At 33.6% G+C, this 25,177-nt stretch overlaps 1 protein-coding gene across 1 annotated transcript; it reads right to left on the bottom strand.

Annotated features, from left to right (window-relative positions):
• Positions 1 to 15,170: 15,170 nt before the first annotated feature.
• On the bottom strand, positions 15,171 to 21,595 carry LOC123229290 (chalcone synthase J-like). Its single transcript, XM_044654997.1, has 2 exons — positions 21,418 to 21,595; positions 15,171 to 16,165 (listed from the first exon to the last, which is right to left on the bottom strand). Exons 1-2 carry the CDS (start codon positions 21,593 to 21,595, stop codon positions 15,171 to 15,173), a joined length of 1,173 nt encoding a protein of 390 aa, XP_044510932.1.
• Positions 21,596 to 25,177: the final 3,582 nt, after the last annotated feature.

The raw sequence follows: 25,177 nt of genomic DNA, 5'->3' as shown, positions 1-25,177 counted from the left end.
ATAAGTCTTTTGGCTTTTAATTTATTATGAATAATATTTTACTTTCTCTTGGTTTCTTAAGGGAAACAGAACAAACAAAGTGAGACAACCTTTAATGTAATCATACAAACTTCTAATAAATTTTCAATGTGTAAATATAAATAATTGAGAAAAAGAAAGTTAAAAAAAAATTATCGATTCTCAAATATTTAATGGTAATTAGTAGGCACACTTGTTAACAAATAATCATACTTTTCTTAAATTTTCTGCCACATAGATAAGAAAATTAAAGCATTGCATGAATTTCATCTTTGAGGAAATATAATTTTGATTTTTATTCATTATAAAAAACACCTACAATTTACAAGTCATACTTTTTTCTTTTCCCTCTTAAACACGCTTGAGCACTTTTTCCTTTAATTAAAAGGACACAAACAAATCATACTATTTAAAAAATTAAAATAAAGGCCAAAGGACTTTTTCCCACCAAAGTATACTAATTTCTCAAGTTTCCCCTCGTTAATTTTATAAAATCCTATTTACCTACTTACGGATGGTTAAATTTAAGGGTTTCAAAGGTAAAATCATCACTTTATCTGAAATATAAAAAAATAAACTTAAATTTTATTTTATTTTCTCCCCAAACCTAAAAAGTAACATTGTCCTCCAATCCATGTTTTCAAAAACAACATTTCCCCCAGTAGGATTTCCAAACTTTTAGATCTAATTTTTTCGATAATGGCCAAACATCTACTCTTTCTCTCTGGCGCCTTTTTCTTCCAGCCGTGCATCTTTTGACACTGTGTGGCGTCGTCGTCGTTAACAAAGACAATGCCACATGACGTCGGAAGATGCATGACCAGAAGGAGGAGGCACTAGAGAGGAAGAGTAGGTGTTTGGAGATCACCGGTCGTCGTCGAAAAAATTTGATTTGAAAGTTTGGAAATCCTAGGGGGGGAAATATTGTTTTTGAAAACTTGGGTTGGGGGACAATGTTAGTTTTTAAGGTTTGGGGGGGGGGGAATGATATAACTAACGAACTTAGTTAATTTTAATCGCCGATAAGTGGGTAAATAAGATTTTCAAAGTTAACAGAGGAAAACTTAGGAAATCAATATACTTTGGGCGGGGTGGGGGTGAATAAGTCTTTTGGCCTAAAATAAAAAAGAAAATAATGCAAAGTATATCAAGTATATGGAGGCTCAAGCAATGTAAACACTATGGAGAAGGGTGGATGACTTGTGCTCAACTTGCACCTATAGTGGTCAACTCATGATCGAGTGATGCCAAAAAGAAAAAAATGAAAAGAGAAATCGTCAAAGAAGAAAAAAGAATCAATACCGAAGAAAAAGAATATAAAAAACCATTAAAGAAGAAGAAGCATCGACATGGTGAGATTAAGTGTTACTACACTAGTCAGATATCAATCTTGGGTAGAACAACAATCTAAACTCAAACTAGCTCATATCACATCCACCTTAAACTATGAGAGACCATTTTCTCAATATTGCCAACACCAATCTCGAAAAGCATTCCCCATTCCAACCTTTCTTTTGTTGTCTTTAACTCAATTCTAGTAAATTTTTTCCTTAATTCATCCAAGACAAACTTTAGAATGATACTTGACATGTTACTATACTTAGTGAGCACACTCTATAGTCACATGTAGCTTTCTAAGGTTTAAAACCCAACTTCACTTCAACTTGGTTCAAAATCGTAGGCCCACTAAAATATGCAACTCAAAAGACTGAGTTCCAATTTGACATATCTAAACATTGGAATACCTATATTAGGTTGTTGTCAATATGATTCGAAATAAGGTTGGTATCTTGCTTTCTAATATGAAAGGTAAGCTCATGCTCATGAATACTCTAACTAATAGTTTCAAGAAAAATGACCATGTTGGTCATACATTGTTTGTATGTGGAGATGAATGATGATTAAGACATAATCTGTTGACTAAGAAAATGTTAAGTTTAGGATATCCACTGATTTGATCTAGATTTGATTTCGAAACAAATGTCAATAAATATTTGAAATTAAAATCTCTGGCCAAAGTATAATGTAAGTTATATGAAGGATGTTCATGATCAAGTGTTTTGAATATATCAATTGACGATCTGTATAGAATTAAAATTAGGGTTTTGATTAACCATGAACCTAAAATTGATCAGGATTAGATGATAGAAAGATCTTATCTACACGAAATGTACGATTGGAGATATTAAGTTCAATGGAGTGTTTCTTCATCTTGGTTTAAGGGCTACGACACATTGCTAGATGTTTACCATAATCGTTGAGTTTTCAAATGCACTTTTGGATTGTCCGAAAAAAGACTTAGGACTATGTCATGGTGAACTTAAAATGTCACACTAATAAACCAAACTTTTGAGAGTAAGGAGTAAATTATCTAGGGTTGGCTAGCACCTTCTGAAGAATAATTAAAATTAGTATTAGATAAAATGTTATATGGGTACAAAAGTAACATTTTAAAATTTAAAATATTTGTGAAGTGGAATTAGGGTAACTAATATATATAATTGATATACATATATGATCGTAGTTTAAATTAAAAATTTAAAGAAACTAATTAATAATTTCATAATTGTTAATTAGCCACCAACATAAAAATGGCTCATTAGTTTATCTTAAATGAACTAAGCTCATTTGAAACAAACTTTCTGTCACAAAAACAACATTCCTTTCTCTTCTCTCTACCCCACGGGTTTGGGTGTTTTTTGGCTTGGAAGTGAAACTTTTTTGAGATTCTTTAAAGTAAGAGACTCCTTCCATCATCCTACATCAAGATTAAAGCAAAGGAGTAGGTTATCTTCTAACCTTCTCATATATGTTTCTTTTCATGCTTTGATTCTTGCTTTTATGTACATGCATGTCCACTTTGCTTTATTCTTCTTCCCCATTTATTTCAAAAACTATGTCACTGCTGATCAAGAATTAAAATTTTCTCATCACATAGATTAACAAAACACTTCACTTTGCATATTTACAAATAGCAGTATATTTAATAAATAAAGTTGCGTGTATAAACAAATATTATCAACTTATTTTTACAAACTGATATAATAATTTGAAATTGAATAATGTGCTTGTTTATTTTATCTTGTTTTAAAATTATCCAATTACATATTGTTATATTTGATTATACGAATAAGTTAGTAAAATTTATTTGTATATATATTATTACTCATGTTTAATTACTAAAACTATAATGTGTATTTTAAATCTTCATACATTGAACTTGAAATAGTATTGATACTAAACATAGTTAAAATTCAAAAAATTTTAAAAATATATAGAAGAATAAATTGTTGAAAATGTTATTAGTAATACATCCTTAAACAAATTTAAACTACAACCTACAAGAAGAAACAAGCCAAAATTATCTAATTTAATTTATTATAAATGTTAAAATATGAATAAATTATATATTTAGTATATTAAAATGTTTAAATAATAGATAAGTTTATACCTATAATAAATCTTATATAAGATAATAAAAATTAATACAAGCAATATACAATAATATAAAAAAAGAAAACATATATTTAGAATATTTGTTAACTTAGGAAATAAATTATTTAGAATATATTCGAAATCTATTCAAATATATTATAACCGAAATAATATATTTGAAATATATTCTAACACCCTCCTCAAACTTAAATAAGCAAATAATATAAAAAATAATACATATTTTAGTTAGGCTCGCTCACGCCCTCGCTTTCATATATGAGAAAAGTGGAAAGATGAGTTTATTAGTTTGAATACGCTTATGTCTTCACTTATGTAGAAAGTGAAAAGATGAGTTTTTAGCTCGAACATGGTCACGCCTTCATCTGTGTAGAAAGTAGAAGGATAAGTTTAACAGATTCATGTATTCACTTATGTGGAAAATGGAAATATGAGTTTACAAACTTAATGTTTGTTTAATTGAGTTTGCAAACTCATCTTTCTACTTTCCACTTATGTGAAGGCATGAGTGAACTTGATAAACTCATCTTTCTACTTGCTACATAGATGAAGGCATAAGCGTACCCAAATCTTTCCACTTTCTATATAGGTGAAGGTATAAGTGTGTCTAAAGTAATAAATTCATTTTTTCACTTTCCACAGACATGAAGACGAAGACATAAGTGAGCCTAACTAAAATGTTAGGAGGATACTCATCTCTAATACCATGTAAAAATATGAATAAATTGTATTTTTTGTATATTAAACTATCTGAATAATACATAAATTTATACCTATCATAAATTCAATATAAAGAAATGCAAATCAATATACAATATAAAAATGGAAAACATATATTTAGAATATCTATTAACCTAGGAAATAATAATATATTTAGGATATATTCTAATATATAAAATAATATATTCGAAATCTATTCAAATATATTCTAACCAAAATAATATATTTAAAATATATTCTAACAATAAATAATATTTTCTTTTCTAGGTTTTCTAAGGGAAATAAAACAAACAATCATCTAATTTAATTTAATTTAATGTAATCACGCAAACTTCTAGTAAATTTTCAATGTATAAAATTAAAAAATAATTGAGAGGAAGAAAATTAAAAAAAAAAATTATATTGATTCCGAAATATTTAACGCTAATTGGTAAGCAAGCTTGTTAACAAAGAATCATACTTCGCTCAAAATTTCAACCACATAGAAGAGATAATTAAAGCATTGCCTAAATTTCAACTTAGAGTAAATATAGTTTTGATTTTTATTCATTATAAAGAACACCTACAATTTTCAAGGGGATATTAATTAAAAGGCCAAAAGACATATTCCCACCCAAGGTATAGTGAAATCCCAAAGTTATACCCTCAAACTTTCAAAAACCCAAATACCTACCAATGCAATAATTTCTATTAAAAATCTCAGTTAAAGTTAAGGGTAAAATTGTCATTTACTAATAACTTTAAAAAAATTAAAGTTTTATCACATTTTCCTCCCTCAAGTTTTAAAAACTTGCAATTTCCCTTTACCCAAAGTTTGAAAAATGACAATTTTTCTCTAAGGCTTTTTTCTCTTTTCCCTAAAGAGGATCCGCCGTCTTCGACCGTCGATCGTCTTCCCTCTTGGCCTTTCTCCAACCACCAATTGAAGAAAATTGTTTGGAAATCTATACGAAATTCGTCTAAAAATCCAAACGATTTCATTGTTCAGTGGTCAGAAAGGGGTTGAAAGGGAGGATGGTCAATAGTCGAATATGGTGGATCGTCACCAAAGAAAAGAGGCCACTTTCCAAACTTTGAAGGAAAATTTCAGGAGGGAATTGTGAGATTTTCAAATTGAGGGGGGAATTGTGATAAAAGTTTAGTTTTTTTAATTTTTTATTAAATAACAATTTTATCTTGAACTCTAACTAAAATTTTTAATAAAAATTACTTCATAGGTGGGTATGTGGGTTTTTGAAAGTTGGAGGGTATGATTTTGGGATTTTACAATACTTTAGATGGGAATAAGTCTTTTGGCCTAATTAAAATAGACACAAAAATTTATGCCTAAACCTTTTCAGGCAAACTTTTAATGAATTTACTCTTTTAAGAAAACTCAATTTTTATTCCAATAATACCCTTATTTGGTAATTATCTTTTTCTTCAATCATGTTTTTTCTCTGGCAACATTTTCTTCTATAGCATACTCTAGCATCATTACATTGATTGTAAGTTTGGTAACTTATGAATTGAAACATTCATAAACTTGTTTAGAAACAAGTCAATTTTTGGTTTGCTTATTGATTTGTCTAGATTAGAACAAAAAATAGAATAGATCTGAGTGTGAATGTAAGTGCAAATCGTACGGGTGTGAGTGTGAAGAGTGTGAGATTTCAGTATTTCAAAATTGTTTGAGTTTTGAATTAAAAAATTGAATGGAAACAATTGCTTGTCATTAATGTTTGGATAGGGTAGATCTGGAGGCGGATGAAATTATTTACTATAGTTTGGCTTGACCCCTTGATTTATAAACAAACCAACACTTGTTTGTTTCAAGAAGTTAATTGATTTAAACAAACCTGTGCACTTGTTAGTTTCAAAAAATTAATTAATTGATTAGAAAAATGGTAGGAGTGATATACATGCTTGGATTTGGTGGGCAATGACTTGATAAAAGTGATAATATTTTTAAATATATTGGTGGAGTTTAGACATTAGTTTCAGTTCATAAGAAAATCAATTATGATGGATATGTAAAAGTAGTGTCTTCTTATTTGAGTATTGATTAAAGTTATAATAAGAAAATCAGTTCATAAGAAAATCAATTACTACACTGGGTTCTTGGTGAAGAACTTTGTAAGGAAATACCTTTGAAAATATAATACTTATGTGTTAAACCTAGGTGTATGTTTATGTGTTGTGTGCGATAATTTGCTGCTTGTTTTCCTAGAGATTTTGGCCAGCTGTGATAGATGTTTTTGTTGGCTGTGTTACGGGATTTTGGTACATATTTATGGAAGGAATTGTGGCCAAAATCTTGATGCTTTGATACAGCTAATGCATGCAAAATTGTGGGATGATTTTTCATGGGTGAATGTGCTAGTGTGTAGGTTTTTTTTACTATGTAAGTGATGTTTATTAAATATGTTATAGGGTTGTTCCATGAGTGGGATGCATGGGCTCATTATGTGGCATGAATTATTGAAGTCGTAGCATTGGTAAAGTTTATGTATTTTGGGATTATTCATGAGGAAAATTGCTAATAGATGAAAGTGGCCATTCCGTGAAAATCATAGACATTTTGTGTATTGCATGCTTAAAAATTTTGAGAAATTTTCAAGTGTAACCCAAGAATTAATTAAGTAATGGGTATTTGGCTCTTGAATAGAAAATCCACCCAAGCATCGGCCTAGTTTAGGTCGTGAAGTTTTGTCTCCCGAGGACACCAACAGGATTTTGAAAGGTACTCCGTGGGATCACTTCATATGTTTTAAATGTAAGACATTCGTTCTAAGGTTGTAGGGTGAGTGAACATAAAAAGGGTTATTTGGCCAATTAAAGGTGTTACACTATATGAAAGGCAACATCAAACCTTATTGAGTCAGATCCAAATCAAAAATAACAAAAGTTTAGAAAAGCATATACAGTTAGATAACCACTAGTTGTATGCATAAGTGACAAACTATGTAAAAGCAACAAGGTTATATGAGAGATAGATATTCATGAGATGTATTATGCACTTGATGTCAAGGCGTATGTGATAAGGGAGGGAATATGATAAGGGGGTAGCTTTAAAGTTAGTTTTTCACGTGGTTAATAGGATGTATCACATATGTGTTCGTGGTTGGGGTCACTCGAGGGGGATTTTTAATTAGTGGTCTCGTAATTATGCGTATGTGACAAGGGAAGGAATATGATTAACTCCGCGTGTGATAAAGGTAAAGTTATAGCTAGTTGGTCTGATAGTTCGATCGATATATGCGCAAAACACAATAATTAATGGACACTCGAGATGTCAAATGCTTTCACAAGATGTCAGATAAATGAAGTTTAGGTTAGGTCTTATTAGACTATGTGAAATGACCTATCTTTAAGGCATGAGGGTGTCGAGTTATAAGCACATAGATTTTCTAGCATTGAATGCCAATTTCAATTACGTTTTGCTAGATGCCAAGAGACCACCTACTAACTGAGTGTTCTTTTACTTACACATTTCTTTTCTATGGTTTTACAAGTAGAGGTGAATAATGGTGCATGTAAAGGAGCCACTAGTTCAACTCAGTTGGTTACATGAGACAGATGGGCAAGATTTCTATTTTCATAATTTATGAATCAGACATGTTATTTTAGTATTGCAATTTGTGGTGGATTTATATTGAAGAAGCTATACTATGACTACTTTATAAGTCAAAGGATTCATTCTAATGGTGTAGTGCAGCTCAAGAGGCTTTTGATAAGCTTAAAGCAACCATGAATTTAGCTCTAATATTAGCCTTACCTGACCCTACAAAAACCTTCTTAGTGGAGACGAATGCGTGTGGTGATGGAATTAAAGTTGTCTTTATGTAAGTGGGGCACTTTGTAGCCTATATTAGCAAGGCTTTATCTCTAAAAAAGCAACTTCTCTCCATTTATGAGAAAGAGATGTTGGAAATGTTATTTACTATAAAAAAAAAAATAGGAGCCTTACTTGATGATTAAACACTTTGTAATTAAAATAGATCACCAAAGCTCTAAATTCTTATTCGAATAATATATTACCACTCCATCTCAGTAAGCTTGGGTTGTTGAACTCATGCAATATGAGTTCAACAATTCAATACAAAAAAAGGAAGGAGAATTTGATGGCAGATGCACTCTCTAGACTGCCAAGTAGCACCGAAAGAGAATTTAATAGTTTGCCTACTATTTTACTAACATCCAAATTATTATAGAGAATTGAAAATTCTTGGAGTGCAAATGCTCAACTTCAAGCAATCATACCAGCAAAGTAGTAAGGCCTCAACACATATAAAGATTACTTTTGGATACAAGGGAAATTAAAATAGAATAGGAAATATGTTTTTTGTAGAGACCCCACTCTGAGGCAAAACATCATTGCACTCGTCCATGACATTGTAGTTGGGAGCCATTCTAGAGTCTATGTGATCATCAAGAGGTTGGCATCTATGGTCAATTGGAAAGGTATTTAAAAGGATGAATGTAACTATGTTAGGGGGTGTCAAGTCTGTCAAAGGAACAAACCAGAAACATAGCATGTCTTGGTCTTCTATAATCCCTACTAGTTCCTACAGATGTGTTTGGTGATATCACAATGGGTTTTATGGAAAGGCTACCTAAGTCAGAGGGAAAATCAGTTATATTAGTGGTCGTGGATTGGCTAACTAAATACGCACACTTTGTTTGCCTTGGCCACCCTTTCTTAGTTTCAACTATAGCTCATACATTCGTGGACCATGTTTATAAGCTTCATGGAATGCCAAGTACCATTACTAGTGATACGGGATCTATCTTTGTGAGCTGAGTATGACAGGAGATGTTTTAAATATAAAGGGTAGGAATTCAAGTGTCCACTACCTACCATCCTCAAACAAATGGTTAGACAGATGTTGTGAATAAATGTATAGAGAACTATCTAAGGTGCATGACTAGAGATTTACCACATAAATGGAATCAGTAACTGTTGCTAGTAGAATTTTGGTACAATACTTCATACCATTCTAATATTCACATGATATCATTTGAAGCATTATATGTATACATCCCCCCCATCCATATTCTATACTTTCCAAATGATGCAAAAACAGAGGTAGTAGACACCTTCCTAAGGACAAAGGAAGTGACATTGCAAACTCTAAAGCATTATCTCATAAAAGCTTAGCAAAAGATGAAACTGATGATAAGTAAAAAAAGAACAAAAAGGAAATTTCAGATAGGTGACTAGGTATACCTCAAATTACAGCCTTATTGACAATTGTCAATATGTCAAGGGAGTCACAAGCTTCAAGCCAAATATTTTGGACCCTTCCAAATACAGGATACTATTGGTCTTGTAGCCTATAAGCTGAAACTACCACCAAATATAAAGATTCATAATGTTTTTCACGTATCACTCATTAAACCTATTCATACTCAAATTCACACTTCACCAGATATTCTTAGAATGTTGTCTTTTCCTAATTTAATTCCTATAGCAGTTCTTGACAAACAAATGGTAAAACGACAGAGTGTCATAGCTACCTAGCTCCTTATTTAGTGGCAAGGGTTAGCACTATTAGAAGCAACTTGGAAATATACAGATGAGTTACAATTTTCAAATTTTAGATTTGAAGACAAGTCTGTTGAAGGGGGGAAAACAGACATGCATTTAAATCAATAACAATAAAACAATGCACAAGAGTAGAAGTCAATATTGTCTTTTGGAAAGGAAATATACAAAATATATATGAATAAGTATTATGCTGTAGCCAATTGCCACCTTTTGATTGTTTTTGTTGGATAGTGAAAACATATATAGACATAATAAGGTTGTAATAAACATTACTATGAAATAAATAGTATTTTCCACCTCCTTCTTTTCATATCTATGTTAACTTTCCCTCTCTAGATTCTTTTTAATTATGAGTCTCTACAATCTTAATCTCAATCTCCCACAACACATCAATTGGTGATATTTTATGTTAGTTATTGATAATGGGTTTGTAAGGATAGGTGAAGATGAAATTGTAGTTTGATCCACTTTTTAGTTTCCATGGCTACAACTGGTACTTTGGATACATTGTGGAAATGGTTGAAGAATTAATAATGGAAATGATAGAAAATGAAGGAAATGTTAGAATGATACAACAAAACCTAAATGAATAGAGAGATATTGGTGAGGCCAAAAAACCATGTTCCATCCAAGTTTTAGCCTATTCTAAAAACATGTGTGATATTTCAAAAACCTAAATACCTACCCATAGGTTAACTTCTATTAGAAGTAGAGTTAAAATCATCATTTTACCTTTAAACCCTAAAATTCTTAAAATTTATATAATTTCCTCCTTTAGTTTAAAAAACTAGAAATTTTTTCATGATTAAACTTTGAAAAACTACATTTTTCTCTCAGGGTTTCAATTTTTCATGTGAACCTCTCCTTCTGATTGAAACCCTAAGGGAGAAAATGTAACTTTTTAAAGTTTAATCATGAGGAAAAATTGCTAGTTTCCTAAACTATGGGGGGAAATGATATAAATTTTTACAGTTTTAGGGTTTAACGATAAAATGATGATTTTACCCTTGCTTCTAATAGAAAATTTCAATAAAAGTTAACTCATAGGTGAGTGTTTAGGTTTTTGAAATACTATGGGTGTTTTTTTTAGAATAGGCTAAAACGTGGGTGGGAAATAGTACTTTGGCCTATTAGTGATTGGTTGTGATTTTGATTCAAAAGTAATAAATGAACCTGTAACACCCTAGCGAGAAATGGTGGTGATATTTAAGGAAGGTAAATAAAGAAAAAAAAAAGGTGAAAGGTATTGGATACATAGAACCATTTAGATAGATTTCAAGTAGGAATCTATCCATGTAGGTTTTAGTTCCATTCTTTTGATTCCTAAATCTTAAGAATTGGTTAGTTCAAGTTTGGGCTCCGATTTTTGCTTTTTCAATAGGATACCTAAACGTTTTCACATTTATGTGCGACACGTGAGATGTGTTTATGAACATTTTCCAATGTCCAAAGTATGAGGGGTTTGTTTTTATACCATGTGGAGGCCTTACTGAAATTTTATCATGCAGGGTGCACAAGGGTCTTATTGATATTATATTATGTGTGATGCATGAGTGGTTTTGATATTTTACAATGCAAAGGCCTAACTGAAATTTTATTATGCAAGGTATGTGGGGGCTTATTGATATTATATTGTGTGATATAAGGAGTTTGAAATTTTACCATGTAGGCACCTTTTGAAAAATTTTGCCATGTAAGACGTGAAGGGGCTTATTGATATCATATCAAATTTTACATCACATATTGTGCAAGGGTTTTATGAATATTTTATGATGGCATAATTGATTTTTTTAACATACATACCAAATTACACTATTGACTGTATGCAAGAAATGTCAAGTGAAATGAAAATTTTTGGCCCAGTGCAATTTTTTTTTTGAAATAATTAACTTATATGCCCATTTCAAGGTTGATTATAATATCAAATTTGATTATTTTGTTCTAGTTGGATATAGAGGGTGATGAGCAAATACAAAACATAATGGATTACAATGGCAACAAACAATAATTGATTAGAATTCAATCGGTTATGACTTATGAGGGATTTATTGGGTTATTGCATAAGAGTCTACATATTGATCATAGATGAAACTTTATCCATATAGCCATAAGACCAAAAATTATATCAATGAGATGTCTTATGACATGGAGGATCATGTGACCACTATTTCTTAGAAGATGTCCCAAATAGTTCTTGTATATTTGATTGTCGCTCTAAAACTAACAATTGTACCTCTATTAAGGATTGACATTAATGTTTAACAATTGCAATATAATGTGGATAAGGTTGTTTTTAACATGAATAAAACCCATCATGATATTGATGAGGATGATCTCACATATGTGCTCGATATTGAGTTATCATGTCAACTATAGAGTTGAGTATGAGGATCTATAGAAAACATTCCAACTTAGGATGCATTCAACTATGGTGATAAAGTGGATGATATATTGGTCAATGAACCTATATTTGAGGATACAATGAATGTTAATAATGATACCAATGGTATGAGTAGTATTCAACATGCAAATTTGATTAACTTTCATGTACCACCCTAGCCTATGACTAATCTGCCACAATTTGTTGTCATTGAGAATCAAATTGCCTGTGATTCATTTCATTCACTTACCTCACCGTACGAAGGACAAATCAATGAGTGCTCCTCTTATCATAGGATGTTAACCATCGCATATGTCTTGGTATCTTTGAATAAAAGTCAAGTTAATTTAGTTGAACCTACTAAACTAGATTAGCATACTCTAATCCCTAAATCGATTACATGGATAGTTGAGCTTACATAATATATACATTGCTTGTTTTAAAGATTTACTAGCGAATCTTGTAAAGGGGATACCAAAATCCTTATCCTTTTGATTTAGTTATTTGTTTACCTTATGAAAATGTCAAAATATGATAATACTAAATCATACACATTAGTAATCAATCTAGAATCCTCTCCTCAAACATACCCAATATGTGATATAAACCTGATTCAGTGACAACAAATGAGATAGAGTAGAAGGTCTGGGGGTTGTCTTTACCTCATATGTATGTGGCAAATCATCCTTACTATATGGACTACCTATGTTCAAAGACAACAGACCTAACCTAGGTGATCGTGGAACATAAAATGGGTTTTATGTCATGTCTATGCACTTCACGACGTCTTCATTCTAATGAACATTCTTTTCCAAGAGAGCTAGCACAAGTTTTGCATTAACATATGTCTATTGATAGGTATTCGTTAGTTAAAAATAAATGGTCGAGTAGGTGGCAACATGAGGTGATGGTTGTGGTGGTCGAAGGTTGGTCATGTGGGTGGCAACAATCAGTGATGGTTGACCTAGTGGCATTAGAGTGGTCAAGTGGATGGAAGGTTGACCATATGGGTGGCGACAGTTGGCTATGGACATAATGGTGGAAGGCTAGTCATGTGGGTGGTGGCATTTAGTGGTGCTCTTACTAGCATCAAAGTGGTTACGTGGGTGGCAATGGCCACGGTGATGAAAGGTTGGTTACAGGGGTGGTGACAATAAGTGGTGGTCATGTTGGTAGCAAGGTGATGGGTGGGAGTCAGTTGGTGGCAATAGTTATGGTGGTTAAAGGTTAGTCATATGGGTGGCGACTGTTAGTTGTGGTCATGTTGACAATAGGGTGATGTATAGGTGTTAGTAGGTAGCAATGGTCGTTACAATGAAAGGTTGGTCATGTGGGTGGTGGCAGTTAGTTGTGGTCTTGGTGGCATCAAGGTGGTTTGGTGGGTGGTGGCTAGTGGTTAATGGCAATAACTATGGTAGTGGTGGTGGAAGGTTGGCATACATGATCGTGTCATCCTCTTTTATGTATAACCATCCTTCTCCTGTCATGGTCAATTCTAATCTTAGGGGTAAAATTGTAATTTAGGTCAATAAACGACCGTGTATACCACATCCTAAGTTATGGAGTATGGATGGTCATACATGACCTCTACATGGGCTTGCATTGTTGGGTGCATGACTATACAAGGCGTACAAAAACGTATATTTCGGACATGTCACAACCATAGCTTGGAACAACTGTGCATGACATCTTGAAACCTATTTTTTTTTTCTATTTCAAGTTTGATTGAATGTTACTTAATTTCTAACAATTCAACACTTAATCTAACATGTTTCTACCATCATAAGTGCACTAAATTAAGGCTCAAACATCACAGATCGGAACCTCTTACATAATAGATAATTTTATACGCTTCTACTGATCATGTTCATCACACATCAATCCCAAATTAGCATGTTTTCTCTAATCATCAGCCTATATATTTTCATATATGCTTTAAATATCAGTGTATGGCATACCTAATAAACCAACCTTAACACACATACAATCATATAAAATTTCCTATATATTTGCATATCACCATGTTTCGATTAATCTCTCATAATTTCCCAAAACCATATTTTATATATATATATATATATCTCACAACAAGAATATATCATTTAACAAAAAACGTAGATTGGTCATCTTACTTGTGTGATTGTCGAAGCTGGACGATTTAATGCAGTCTTCTTCTTTTCTTCTCTTCCTCCTTTTCTACCCAAATTGCTTCCTGTTGTTGGCAACACACAAGTTTTAGAAGCAACTCTCTCTCTCTCTCTCTCTTCTAGGGTTAAAAACACAATCAAGAATTATGGATAACCTCCATAATTGTGGTAATGTGTTAGATTTAAAGGCAATTCCATAACAAGCTGCACGGGCGAGCACTTTTTGTGTGCACTATTGTGCATGTAGTTTTAAATTGTCTATGTGAGTTTTGTCTAAAATACTGATGTGGTACGGACGTGCATCTTTCATGCATGATAGTACATAGACTTAAAATCAAATACTTCATTTAATTTAACCACTATTTGAAGAAGTAATCCAAAATAATCATGCATATATGAGAAATGACCATTTTACCCCTGAGTATACTCATCCATGTTACAAGAAACTAACCAAAATTATATAATATAATTTATTTTGTTTCTCTCTATGTTTTTTAAGGGAAACAAAACATGAGAAACAACCCTTAATGTAACATGCAAAAATCTAATTTTTTATGGAGGTATAGCAATAAATATAACTGAGTTTAAGAAAATAAAAATAATTTCTTTTGGATTGATTATCAAGTATTTATTATTTAACGGTAATTGGTAAGCACGCCTGTTGACATATAATCATACTTTGCTCAATGTTTTTTAACTACAGATATAAGAGAATTAATGCTGGCACAGAATTCATCTCTATTGAAGAATAACTTCGATTTTTATTAATTCTAAAGCACAATCTCCAATTTTCAAATCATAATTTTTTTTTTTCGAACACACTTGAACATTTCTCCTTTAAGTAAAAGGTGTAGACATATAACCTTATTTTAAAAAAGAAAAAACTCACAAGAATGCAAAGTATTTCAAGTTCATCGAGTCCTTAAGCAATGTTATCACTGTGGAGGACTAAGGTCTCGATAGTAAGCCCTGGACCAAACCCGAAAAGCACTCCCCATTCTAAAGCCTCTCCTGTTGTCTTTAACCCAGCTTTAGTTGACTTTTTTCTTAATTCATCCAGAACAAACAATACAGTCGCACTTGGCATGTTGCCATACTTTGCAAGCACGTCTCTAGTAGCATGTAACTTCTCAGGTTTAAGACATAACTTGGCTTCAACTTGGTCTAAAATTGCAGGCCCACCAGGATGTGCAGCCCAAAAGATTGAGTTCCAGTCTGAGATACCTAGAGGTTGGAATGCCTCAATTAGTCTACTCTCTATATGATTTGCAATAATGTCAGGAACTTCCTTCCCAATATGAATGGTAAGTCCATGCTCACGAATACTCCCACAAATTGCCCCAGGACAATTAGGCACTAATGTTGGGGCTGCAGAGACTAATTCAAATATTGGCCTTTCAATATTTGGAATTGGATCAGCACCAACTATAAGAGCTGCTGCACCATCCGCAAACAAGGAATGACTCACAAGAATGTCAACATCAAATTCAGTAGGGCAATGGAAACCAGCAATAGTTATTTCAACACAAACAATGAGGACACGTGCATCTTTGGTGTTCTCGGCTAGGTTTTTAGCTATACGAAGTATAATGCCACCTCCATTACAACCTTGTTGATACAACATGACTCGCTTAATAGATAGGTCAAGGCCTAAGAGTTGCACAAATTGGTAGTCATAGCCAGGCATGAATGGTCCCATGGTGCTACAAAAGATTAAATGAGTGATTTTTGATTTGGGTTGGCCCCATTCCTCAATGGCCTTAACTGCAGCTTGCTTCCCTAGCTCTGGTATCAGTGTTGCTGCCATATCTTGTCTAGTATCCAGCGAAGGTGCCTTGTATGTAGCAATGTTTGGGTTTTCTTTGATAACTTCTTCTCTAGTATATGTGTGCCGATTTTTTATAGTGGTTCTATCACCTGAAATGTCGTTATTTTCTCTTTTTGAATCTCTTCTGAAACAATTAAACTGTTAGGTGCCACCATTTGTGGTAACTTACCACTTACTCAACTGGTAATATGGATTGACTCAGTCTACTTTAGTTGTTTGCTAGTTCCGCATCATAAGCCACACTCAACTGCACTAGCTGGAAGAAAAATATGGATAGTTGTTGTTTCCGTAAAATAAGCCATGAAAGCCATAAAGTGTTAGTGGATAGCTTTGTTTTCCTAATTCTTAGCACTATTTTATTCTTTACAGCATTTGTAAGACTATTATATATAGTCAGCAAAATCTGTAATAAAGGACAGTTTTTAAAGGCTAATAACTTCCTCTCTTATTTTCTTCCATCTCCTTTATCAAAATTCTCATATCAGTGGTATCAGAGCCAGGCTTCCACAGGTCTCAGCTTTCTACCATGGATACTCGTGGTAAAACAAATACAGAATTTCGCAATGAGGTCAACGAAATATTGGCCCGACATGAATCAAGTTTTGATCAGGTTAATACTACCCTGCAAACAGTGTTAACAGAGCTTTAAGCTTTACGAGCCTTGAGAAACTCACACACTAGCCATCCTGAAATCAACCCATTTTTCCAGGGAGAATCTTCACATTCCCTGAATGCTGCTCACACTAACACCAGTAATGGCCACCATCACCAAAACCTCAAATTATCCTTTCCAAAGTTTCATGGCGAGGACCCAACTGGATGGGTCTACAAGGCAGAACAATATTTTGATTTCCAAAATATTATACCTAACCAACAAGTTCAGCTAGCATCTTTCCATCTTGAAGGCATTGCCCTACAATGACACAGGTGGTTAACGAAATTTCGTGGGCCGCTTACATGGGATGAATTCACCAAGGCGATCATTCATCGTTTTAGTCCAACTGATTACGAAGACCCGTCGGAAGCTCTTACTAGACTTAAACAGACCTCAACTGTAGCAGCCTACCAAGAAGTTTTTGAAAAAATTTCCCACCAAGTTGATGACCTTCCTAAAAATTTTCTTATCGGTTGCTTTATTACGGGGCTTCGCGATGACATTCGTCTCGATGTAAAAATTAAACAATCTCACTCCTTGTCAGATGCAATTGGAGTTGCTAGGCTGATTGAGGAACGCCATCAATTACAAAAGAAACCAAGCCAACCATTTCGCTCCCAACCAACTTTACCGACTCCAAAGGTCAATCCCAACTCAACAGCTGGCGTACTAGGCCCCCTACTAAATCAGCGTGTGAATTCAAATTCAAATAATCCTCCAACAACATTCCATCGAATCACCAATCAAGAGGTACGAGAGCGACGAGAAAAGGGGTTATGTTACTATTGTGACGAGAAGTTCATTCCAGGCCATCGTTGCAAACGTCCGCAATTATTCATGATCGAAGACTCACTGCCTCTAGGTTCCGAGGATAATAATACTGCTCGAGAAGAGCCAGAGTGTCTAGATTCAATTCCTGAAATTTCCTTTCATGTGATTGCAGGAACCGGTCATCCACAAACAATACGTGTCTTAGACAAGCTGAAAAACAAAAATGTAACTGTGCTCATAGATGGCGGCAGTATCCATAATTTCATTGATCAAGCCTTAGTCAGCAAATATGGGTTACCTGTGATTCAAGACAAGAAATTCCAAGTTATGGTGGCTAATCAAGAGAAAATAGAATGTGTTGGGTAGTGTCAAGCACTCACCATCACTATCCAAGGTCATTCCCTCATTGCTGACTATTATGTTCTTCCCGTTGCAGCATGTCAATTGGTCTTAGGCGTACAATGGCTTGAGACTCTTGGCCCTATTGAGACAGATTACAAGCAACTGACCATGACCTTCAAAGTTGGAAAAGTTCCCTACACTTTCCAAGGATTGAAGCATGCCAACATGGAACCTTTAACTGACAAAGAACTCAATAGCCTAGAAGGTATTGGACTTTTCTTCCAAATCATTCCATCTGTTAATGGCCCTCAACATAACTCATACCTACTTGACCTGGATCGTCTTCTCACTGAGTTTCCCTAAGTATTTGAACCACCCACGAGCTTACCTCCAAAGCGACTGCATGACCATCGCATTCTATTATAGCCAAATGCAGAACCTGTGAGTGTGCGACCATACCGATACCCTTATTATCAGAAGACTGAAATAGAAAAAATGGTGAAGGAGCTTTTACAGTCTGGCTTGATAAGGCCCAGTAATAGCCCATTTTCATCACCGGTCTTATTAGTGAAAAAGGCAGACGACGATTGGCGATTTTACGTAGACTATCGGGCATTGAACAACATAACAATCAACGATAAATATCCAATTCCTATGATCAATGAGCTTTTAGACGAGCTTCATGGGGCTAAGTTCTTCTCTAAATTAGATTTACGAGCTGGCTATCATCAGATTCGAGTGCATGAGGACGACATTCTGAAAACAACTTTTTGAACACATGAAGGATATTATGAGTTCATTGTCATGCCATTTGGTCTCACCAATGCACCCGCAACCTTCCAAAGTCTCATGAATGACCTCTTTCGTCCTTATCTTCAAAAATTTATTTTGGTTTTCTTTGATGACATTCTGGTGTACTCTAAATCCTAGGAAGATCATCTTTTACAGTTGCGAACAGTTTTAACAATCTTATCAACTAACAAATTATTTACAAAGGAATCAAAATGCAGGTTTGGAGTTAAGCAGGTCGACTACTCAGGCCACATTATTTTAGAGCAAGGAGTGGCAGTTGATCCAACCAAAATACAAGCAGTCCTTGAATGGCCAACATCGACCACAGCAAAAGAAGTACGGGGATTCCTTGGCTTAGCAGGTTACTATCGAAAGTTTATCCATAATTTTGGATCTATGGTTGCTCCTCTAACTCAACTCTTGACCAAGGATGGGTTTCAATGGAATACAGATGTTGAGATAGCCTTCAAACAATTAAAGCAGGCATTGACTTCACCACCAGTTCTATGTCTTCCAGATTTTTCTCAAAAATTTGTGATTGAGAGTGATGCAAGTGGAATTGGAATCAGTGCAATCCTTTCTCAGAACAATCGACCAATAGCTTATTTCAGCGAAGCTTTAAAAGGATCGGCCTTGGCACTCTCTACTTATGAGAAAGAAATGTTGGCAATTGTCAAATTAATCTAAAAATGGCGTCCATATTTACTCAGAAAACCATTTACAGTCTGTACTGATCAAAAAAGTCTAAAATACCTTCTCGAGCAACGAATCACTACCCCGACACAGACTCGATGGCTCCCAAAAATACTTGGTTATGATTATGAAATTGAATACAGAAAGGGATCTGAAAATCAAGATGCAGATTCCTTATCACGTGTAGCTGAATTTCAATTTTTATCCATTTCAATGCCACAAGCAAATTAGTGGCAGATTCTCCAAAAAGAAGTTCAATAAGATCCTTTCTATAAGGAATTGATTACAGCCAACAAACACCACTAACTAGTCTTCCGAGATGGAGTGTGGTTTAAAAATAACAAAGTCTACTTGAGCCCCACTTCAACTTTGATCCAAGAAATAATTACAGACTGTCACTCATCACCCACTAGTGGGCATTTTGGGTTCCATAAGACTCTCTCTCGTATTAAACACAGCTTCCTCTAGTCTAATATGTGTTCGACGGTGAAGACATTTTTGCAACAATGTGATATATGTCAACGATACAAAAATGATTGTATGAAGTCTGCTGGATTGCTTCAGCCATTGCCAATCCCTACTCGAATATGGACTGATGTTTCAATGGACTTTATTGAGGGGTTACCACCCTCTAATGGACATACTGTTATCATGGTCATTGTTGATCGACTCACGAAGTATGCCCACTTTGTTGCCTTGAAACACCCATTTACTGCTATCATCGTCGCCAAGGCATTTGTCGCCAATGTTGTTCGTCTCCATGGCATCCTAATATCCATTGTTAGCTACCGAGACAAGGTGTTTATTAGCTCTTTTTGGCGAGCACTGTTCCAGTTGCAAGGAACCAAGCTTTGCATGAGTTCAAGTTACCACTCACAGTCCGATGGTCAAACTGAGGCCGTAAATCGCACCTTGGAGCAATATTTGAGATGTTTTTTCGGTGACCAACCACGAAAATGGCTGGAATGGATTCCCTGGGCTGAATTTAGTTATAACACATCAGTTCATTCTGCCACCAAGATAACACCCTTCAAAGTCGTTTATGGCATACCACCCCCAAGTGTTTTGGCTTATGTTCCAGGTACTTCTCGTATCCAAGCTGTTGATGAGTACCTCCGTGATCGTGACATCATTTTACGAGAGTTACACCACAATCTTTCACTGGCACGAGATCGAATGAAATGTCAAGCGGATCAAAATCGACACGAGGTTTCTTATGCCGTCAGAGACTATGTGTATTTGAAGCTTCAACCATATCGACAGACTTCCATTGCTTTTCGAGGTTCAATGAAGCTTGCGCCTCATTTTTTTGGTCCATATCAAATCATTGAAAAGGTAGGTTCGGTGGCATATAGATTGGCCCTTCCTCCTAATTCTCAAATTCATAATGTGTTTCATGTTAGTTTGTTACGGAAGTATTTGGGATCAGCCACTCCGAGCTCTATTGAACTTCCACCAATCACAGAGGATTCTACCATTCTGCCCCAACCTGAAACTATCCTAGACCGTCGTGTCGTTCATAAAGGCAAATATCGTCCAAGGTCTGAGATCTTAGTCAAATGGAAAGGAGCACCGGTAGAAGATGTGACCTGGGAAAATGCATGGCGCTTTGCTAAATCCTATTCTGATTTTATCCTTGCGGACAAGGATCTTTAAAAGGGGGAGGAATGTTAGGTGCCACCATTTGTGGTAACTTACCACTTACTCAACTGGTAACATAGATTGACTCAGTCTACTTTAGTTGTTTGCTAGTTCCGCATCATAAGTCACACTCAACTGCACTAGCTGGAAGAAGAATGTGGATAGCTGTTGTTTCCGTAAAATAAGCCATGAAAGCCATAAAGTGTTAGTGGATAGCTTTGTTTTCCTAATTCTTAGCACTATTTTATTCTCTACAGCATTTGTAAGACTGTTATATATAGTCAGCAAAATCTGCAATAAAGGACAGTTTTTAAAAGCCAATAACTTCCTCTCTTATTTTCTTCCATCTCCTTTATCAAAATTCTCATATCATAAACCTAATCAGAAAATTTACACCCAAAAATATTAAGAACAACATCACCTAAAGAAAAGAGAAATATTTCTTACACATGCGCTGCATTTTGTTTTTGACTTGCGTCAAGTGGTCAGAATTGGTCATACGAAAGTAGGCATCAGGATATGTGGTTTGGTCATAGGTAGTTGAAGGATTTGCGGTGGCAATGGCCATGATGGTGGCAGTGCCTTGAGCACGTTGAGCCCTGCGAACTTCCTCAACGGTAACCATTTTTTCTCTCGAAAATGATTATTAATTCTACTGTGTTGAAGTTGTTTGAACCTTGTTATTGTACTGATGACGATGATGAGGGGGGAAGGATTCATTTATATACACAAATAGATTGATTTTTAAAATATTTTTCATTTATCTTGACGTTTGTTTAATAACATCATGGACAATGTACCCAATTAAATTATCAGAAGATGCAGAACACTAGCATGTATTTTAGTTCAAGTTACAGATTTGGTCTACAAAATATGTATTTAAATAGTTGAAAATAGATCTTTGTTAAGAACTTGAGGTTTTTTTCTAATATCATGATTAACCTATTTTAAATTTGTTAAAGTCCTCCATAAACTAGTTTTTCCAATTCTCTAAACATGCATAGCAGTTAGCCACTGTTTCTCACCATTATGTACTTGTAGAAAATTGCCAGGAGTAATTTTAATAATAACCATGTGATAATAACCAGGCAAACAATTTCACCATCTGTAATTTTTATAAATTCATTGAACTATCTTTCGATCGAGATGATACAAAATTTTTAACTTGAAAGTTTTATTTAACATAATTTTTTAATGCTCCAATTCAAATGTATTGGAGTTGGTAAAGTCAAATACTCTTCTTAATACTAATTTTATTTTTAAAAAATATATGATTTAAAAAAATAAATTAAGATGATAGAAAAAGTAAAAAAAAAACAAAATCAACAAAATAAATTCAGTATAAATAAACTGGGGAGACAGAAGCTTGCCAAATGAGACACATCTTTAAGCAAATGAGAGCCAGTAACGATGGAAAGAAGGATAATGGCGACGGTTAAATCTAGTAAGCGGTTCCTTGTAATATGATTAAAAAATATTCATAAGTTAGTTAGGTTGTTATTTGACTAATAAAAGATTTGATTTGACTAAGGACATGGGCATGGATGCGATTTGTTAGAAAGCAGAATGATGATAAGTCTATCTTAAGATTTATGGTGTGAAAACATGCTAGGAGGCAGCAAAAGTAATGATTTAGCTTCCTAGGGTCTCATAGTTTTTCTGTAAGTTTCAATTAGGATTAAGTTACTTGCTTTCAATCCATATAATAATTTAGGGTAATTTTATTATTAATAGGATATATAAATATGAAAAATATATATATATATATATATTAGGGTTTTATAATTTAGGTAGTTAACCATAGTTGATGTAGGGAGATTTCCGATATCACAAATGGTTGAAAAATATGAGACCTTGAATTCTTAGAATTGTCTAGATAAGAGATTTTGAACTTCTTCAATTGTTTAATTTATTTTTATAATTTTTTTATTAATTAATTAAATAATTTTAATTATTATATTTTTATATTTTAATTTTCTTTTATAGATGAATAAAGGGTTAAGTTCCGAACAAATACTATCAGACCTATAAATCTTGTGAGAAGACTAATCAACAAACAGTAAATCGGTGGCAGAAGGTTGTTGGAAAGTTGAGAAGTTATAATCGGAGGAGAGATCAGCGTGGTGGGCAAAGGGAAGATCCATGTTTGAAAATGAGAGTGGAAAAGAGAACGGCAATCAGATATCTGAAAAGTCACTGCAGTCGACGCCGAGAAATGGCTGCAAAAAAAATAAACAGAAGAAAAAAAAGAAAAGGAAGCAGCAAAAACTGTGAAGAAAGAAGAAAAGAAAAGTCGAAGAGAAGAGAAGAAAAGAAATAAGAGAAGAAAGGAGGAGAGAGAAAAATTTTAAAAATCAGGACAGCAAAAGATAAGACAACTGTAGGAAAAGTTGGCCAAAAAAAAAGTTGGAAAAGAAGGTGTAGTGGCAGGTGGTAGGTGGCAAAATTTAAAAAAAAAAAAGTCACAGGGAAATGAAAAGTAAAGAGATAGAGAAAATGTTGTATTTTGTAACTACTGTCAAAAACATTTTTTAAAAAATTGTATAAAAATCCAGCAAAACAAATTTCAAAAACCCACCGTAAGAGCAAGGCGATTTTAAAAAGGAGTAAAATGTTAGAATTGAGACACTTATCCTTAATTATAAATAGGGTATGCAGTTTTCAAAAAGGAAGAGGAAGAAAAAAATATATTAAAATTTTATAATTTGGGAAGCCAACCTAGGTTGATTCAGGGAAGTTTTTGACATATCGAATGGTCAAACAAGAGAGGTTTGGACTACTCAAATTATCCAGAATAGGAGGTCTTAAACTCCTTGAATTATTTGGTTTATCCTTGTAACTTTTTTATTTATGAAATAATTTTTAGTTATTATATTTTTGCATTTTAATTTTATATTTTAGATGAATAAAGGATTAGGTTCTGAACAGATTTGCATCAGTTTAGTATCAGAGTTTGGCTCTAAATCATATTTGTTTATCCTTTAAATTGTTTCGTTTTGTTTTGTTTCTTGTTTTTCCCTTGTGTGCAATTCCATAATTACTTGTGTTAAATTTCTGTCATTCTATCCTTTGTGCTCAAGCTTTTAAGTCTACTTATTTACTTTTGTTTTTTACATTATTGATTAGTATAAAAAAAGGCAAATAAAAAAAATAAAAAACAACAATTGAAAAAAAAAAAGACAAGAAAAAGAAAGTAGCTAGTAAACTAAAATCAAAAAGAGCAACCTTATTTCCTTTTCATTCTATTAAATTCCTTTTCAGTTGGATAAAGAACTGAAAGGGAAAGTTCAATCAAGTGGAAAAAAGGCAAAAGTGTGAGCACATTAGAGTGAAAGTCAATTTAGAGTGTACAAACACGAGTAATTGAGTAATTTCCTTTTTAGAGAAGAGTGCAACAAGTGACAGAGTGTGTAAGGTTCTTTCTAACATATTTTACAGGTTACAATCATGTCATCAAGCCAAGTTCGCTTAGGGTGATGATTCGAGAACGAATTCTTTTAAGGAGATAGGGTATGATAGAAACCAAAGCCTAGGAGTGCGTGCTAGTTAAGGTGACAATTCAAGTGTGAGAGAGATCCATTGTATATACAAGAAGGCCTAATGACAAGAGCAAGATCCAAGAGGATGTGTGAGATACTTAAGGAGTCAATTCAAAACATTTTCACTTCAAATGCATAAAATATTATGAAACAAGAAAATTTTGGCTCAAAAGAGAATCAAGGACTTGTAAACCTTATCCAAGTTTGTGAAGAGTTTGAATGAGGCATGTGGGCTAACAACAAGGTTGGACCAGGCTTGTATAAGCATGAAGAGTGAAAGGCCTATACACACACATTGAGATTATATGGCTCATGCGTTACTTATTTTATTTAATGTAATAGGTTGAACTTATGTTAATTAATTTAAATAGTCTAACCTTTTATTTATTTTAGGATTAGTATTTTTCTTTATTATCTTATTTATATTAGGATTATTATTCAAATTAGGGTTGTTATTATCCTAAAAGCATGTGGGCTAACAACAAGGTTGGACCAGGCTTGTACATGCATAAAGAGTGAAAGGCTCATGCACACATATTGAGATTATATTGGCCATGCTTTACTTGTTTTATTTAATGTAATGGGCTAAACTTATGTTAATTAATTTAAACAGCCTAGCCTTTTATTTATTTTAGAATATTATTCTTCATTAATATTTTATTTAGATT

The sequence above is a fragment of the Mangifera indica genome, chromosome 11, assembly GCF_011075055.1.
Source record: "Mangifera indica cultivar Alphonso chromosome 11, CATAS_Mindica_2.1, whole genome shotgun sequence".
In the NCBI taxonomy this organism is placed as follows: domain Eukaryota; kingdom Viridiplantae; phylum Streptophyta; class Magnoliopsida; order Sapindales; family Anacardiaceae; genus Mangifera; species Mangifera indica.
Note: the sequence above shows the minus strand (reverse complement) of the source record. Positions and strands in the feature narration are given on the sequence as shown.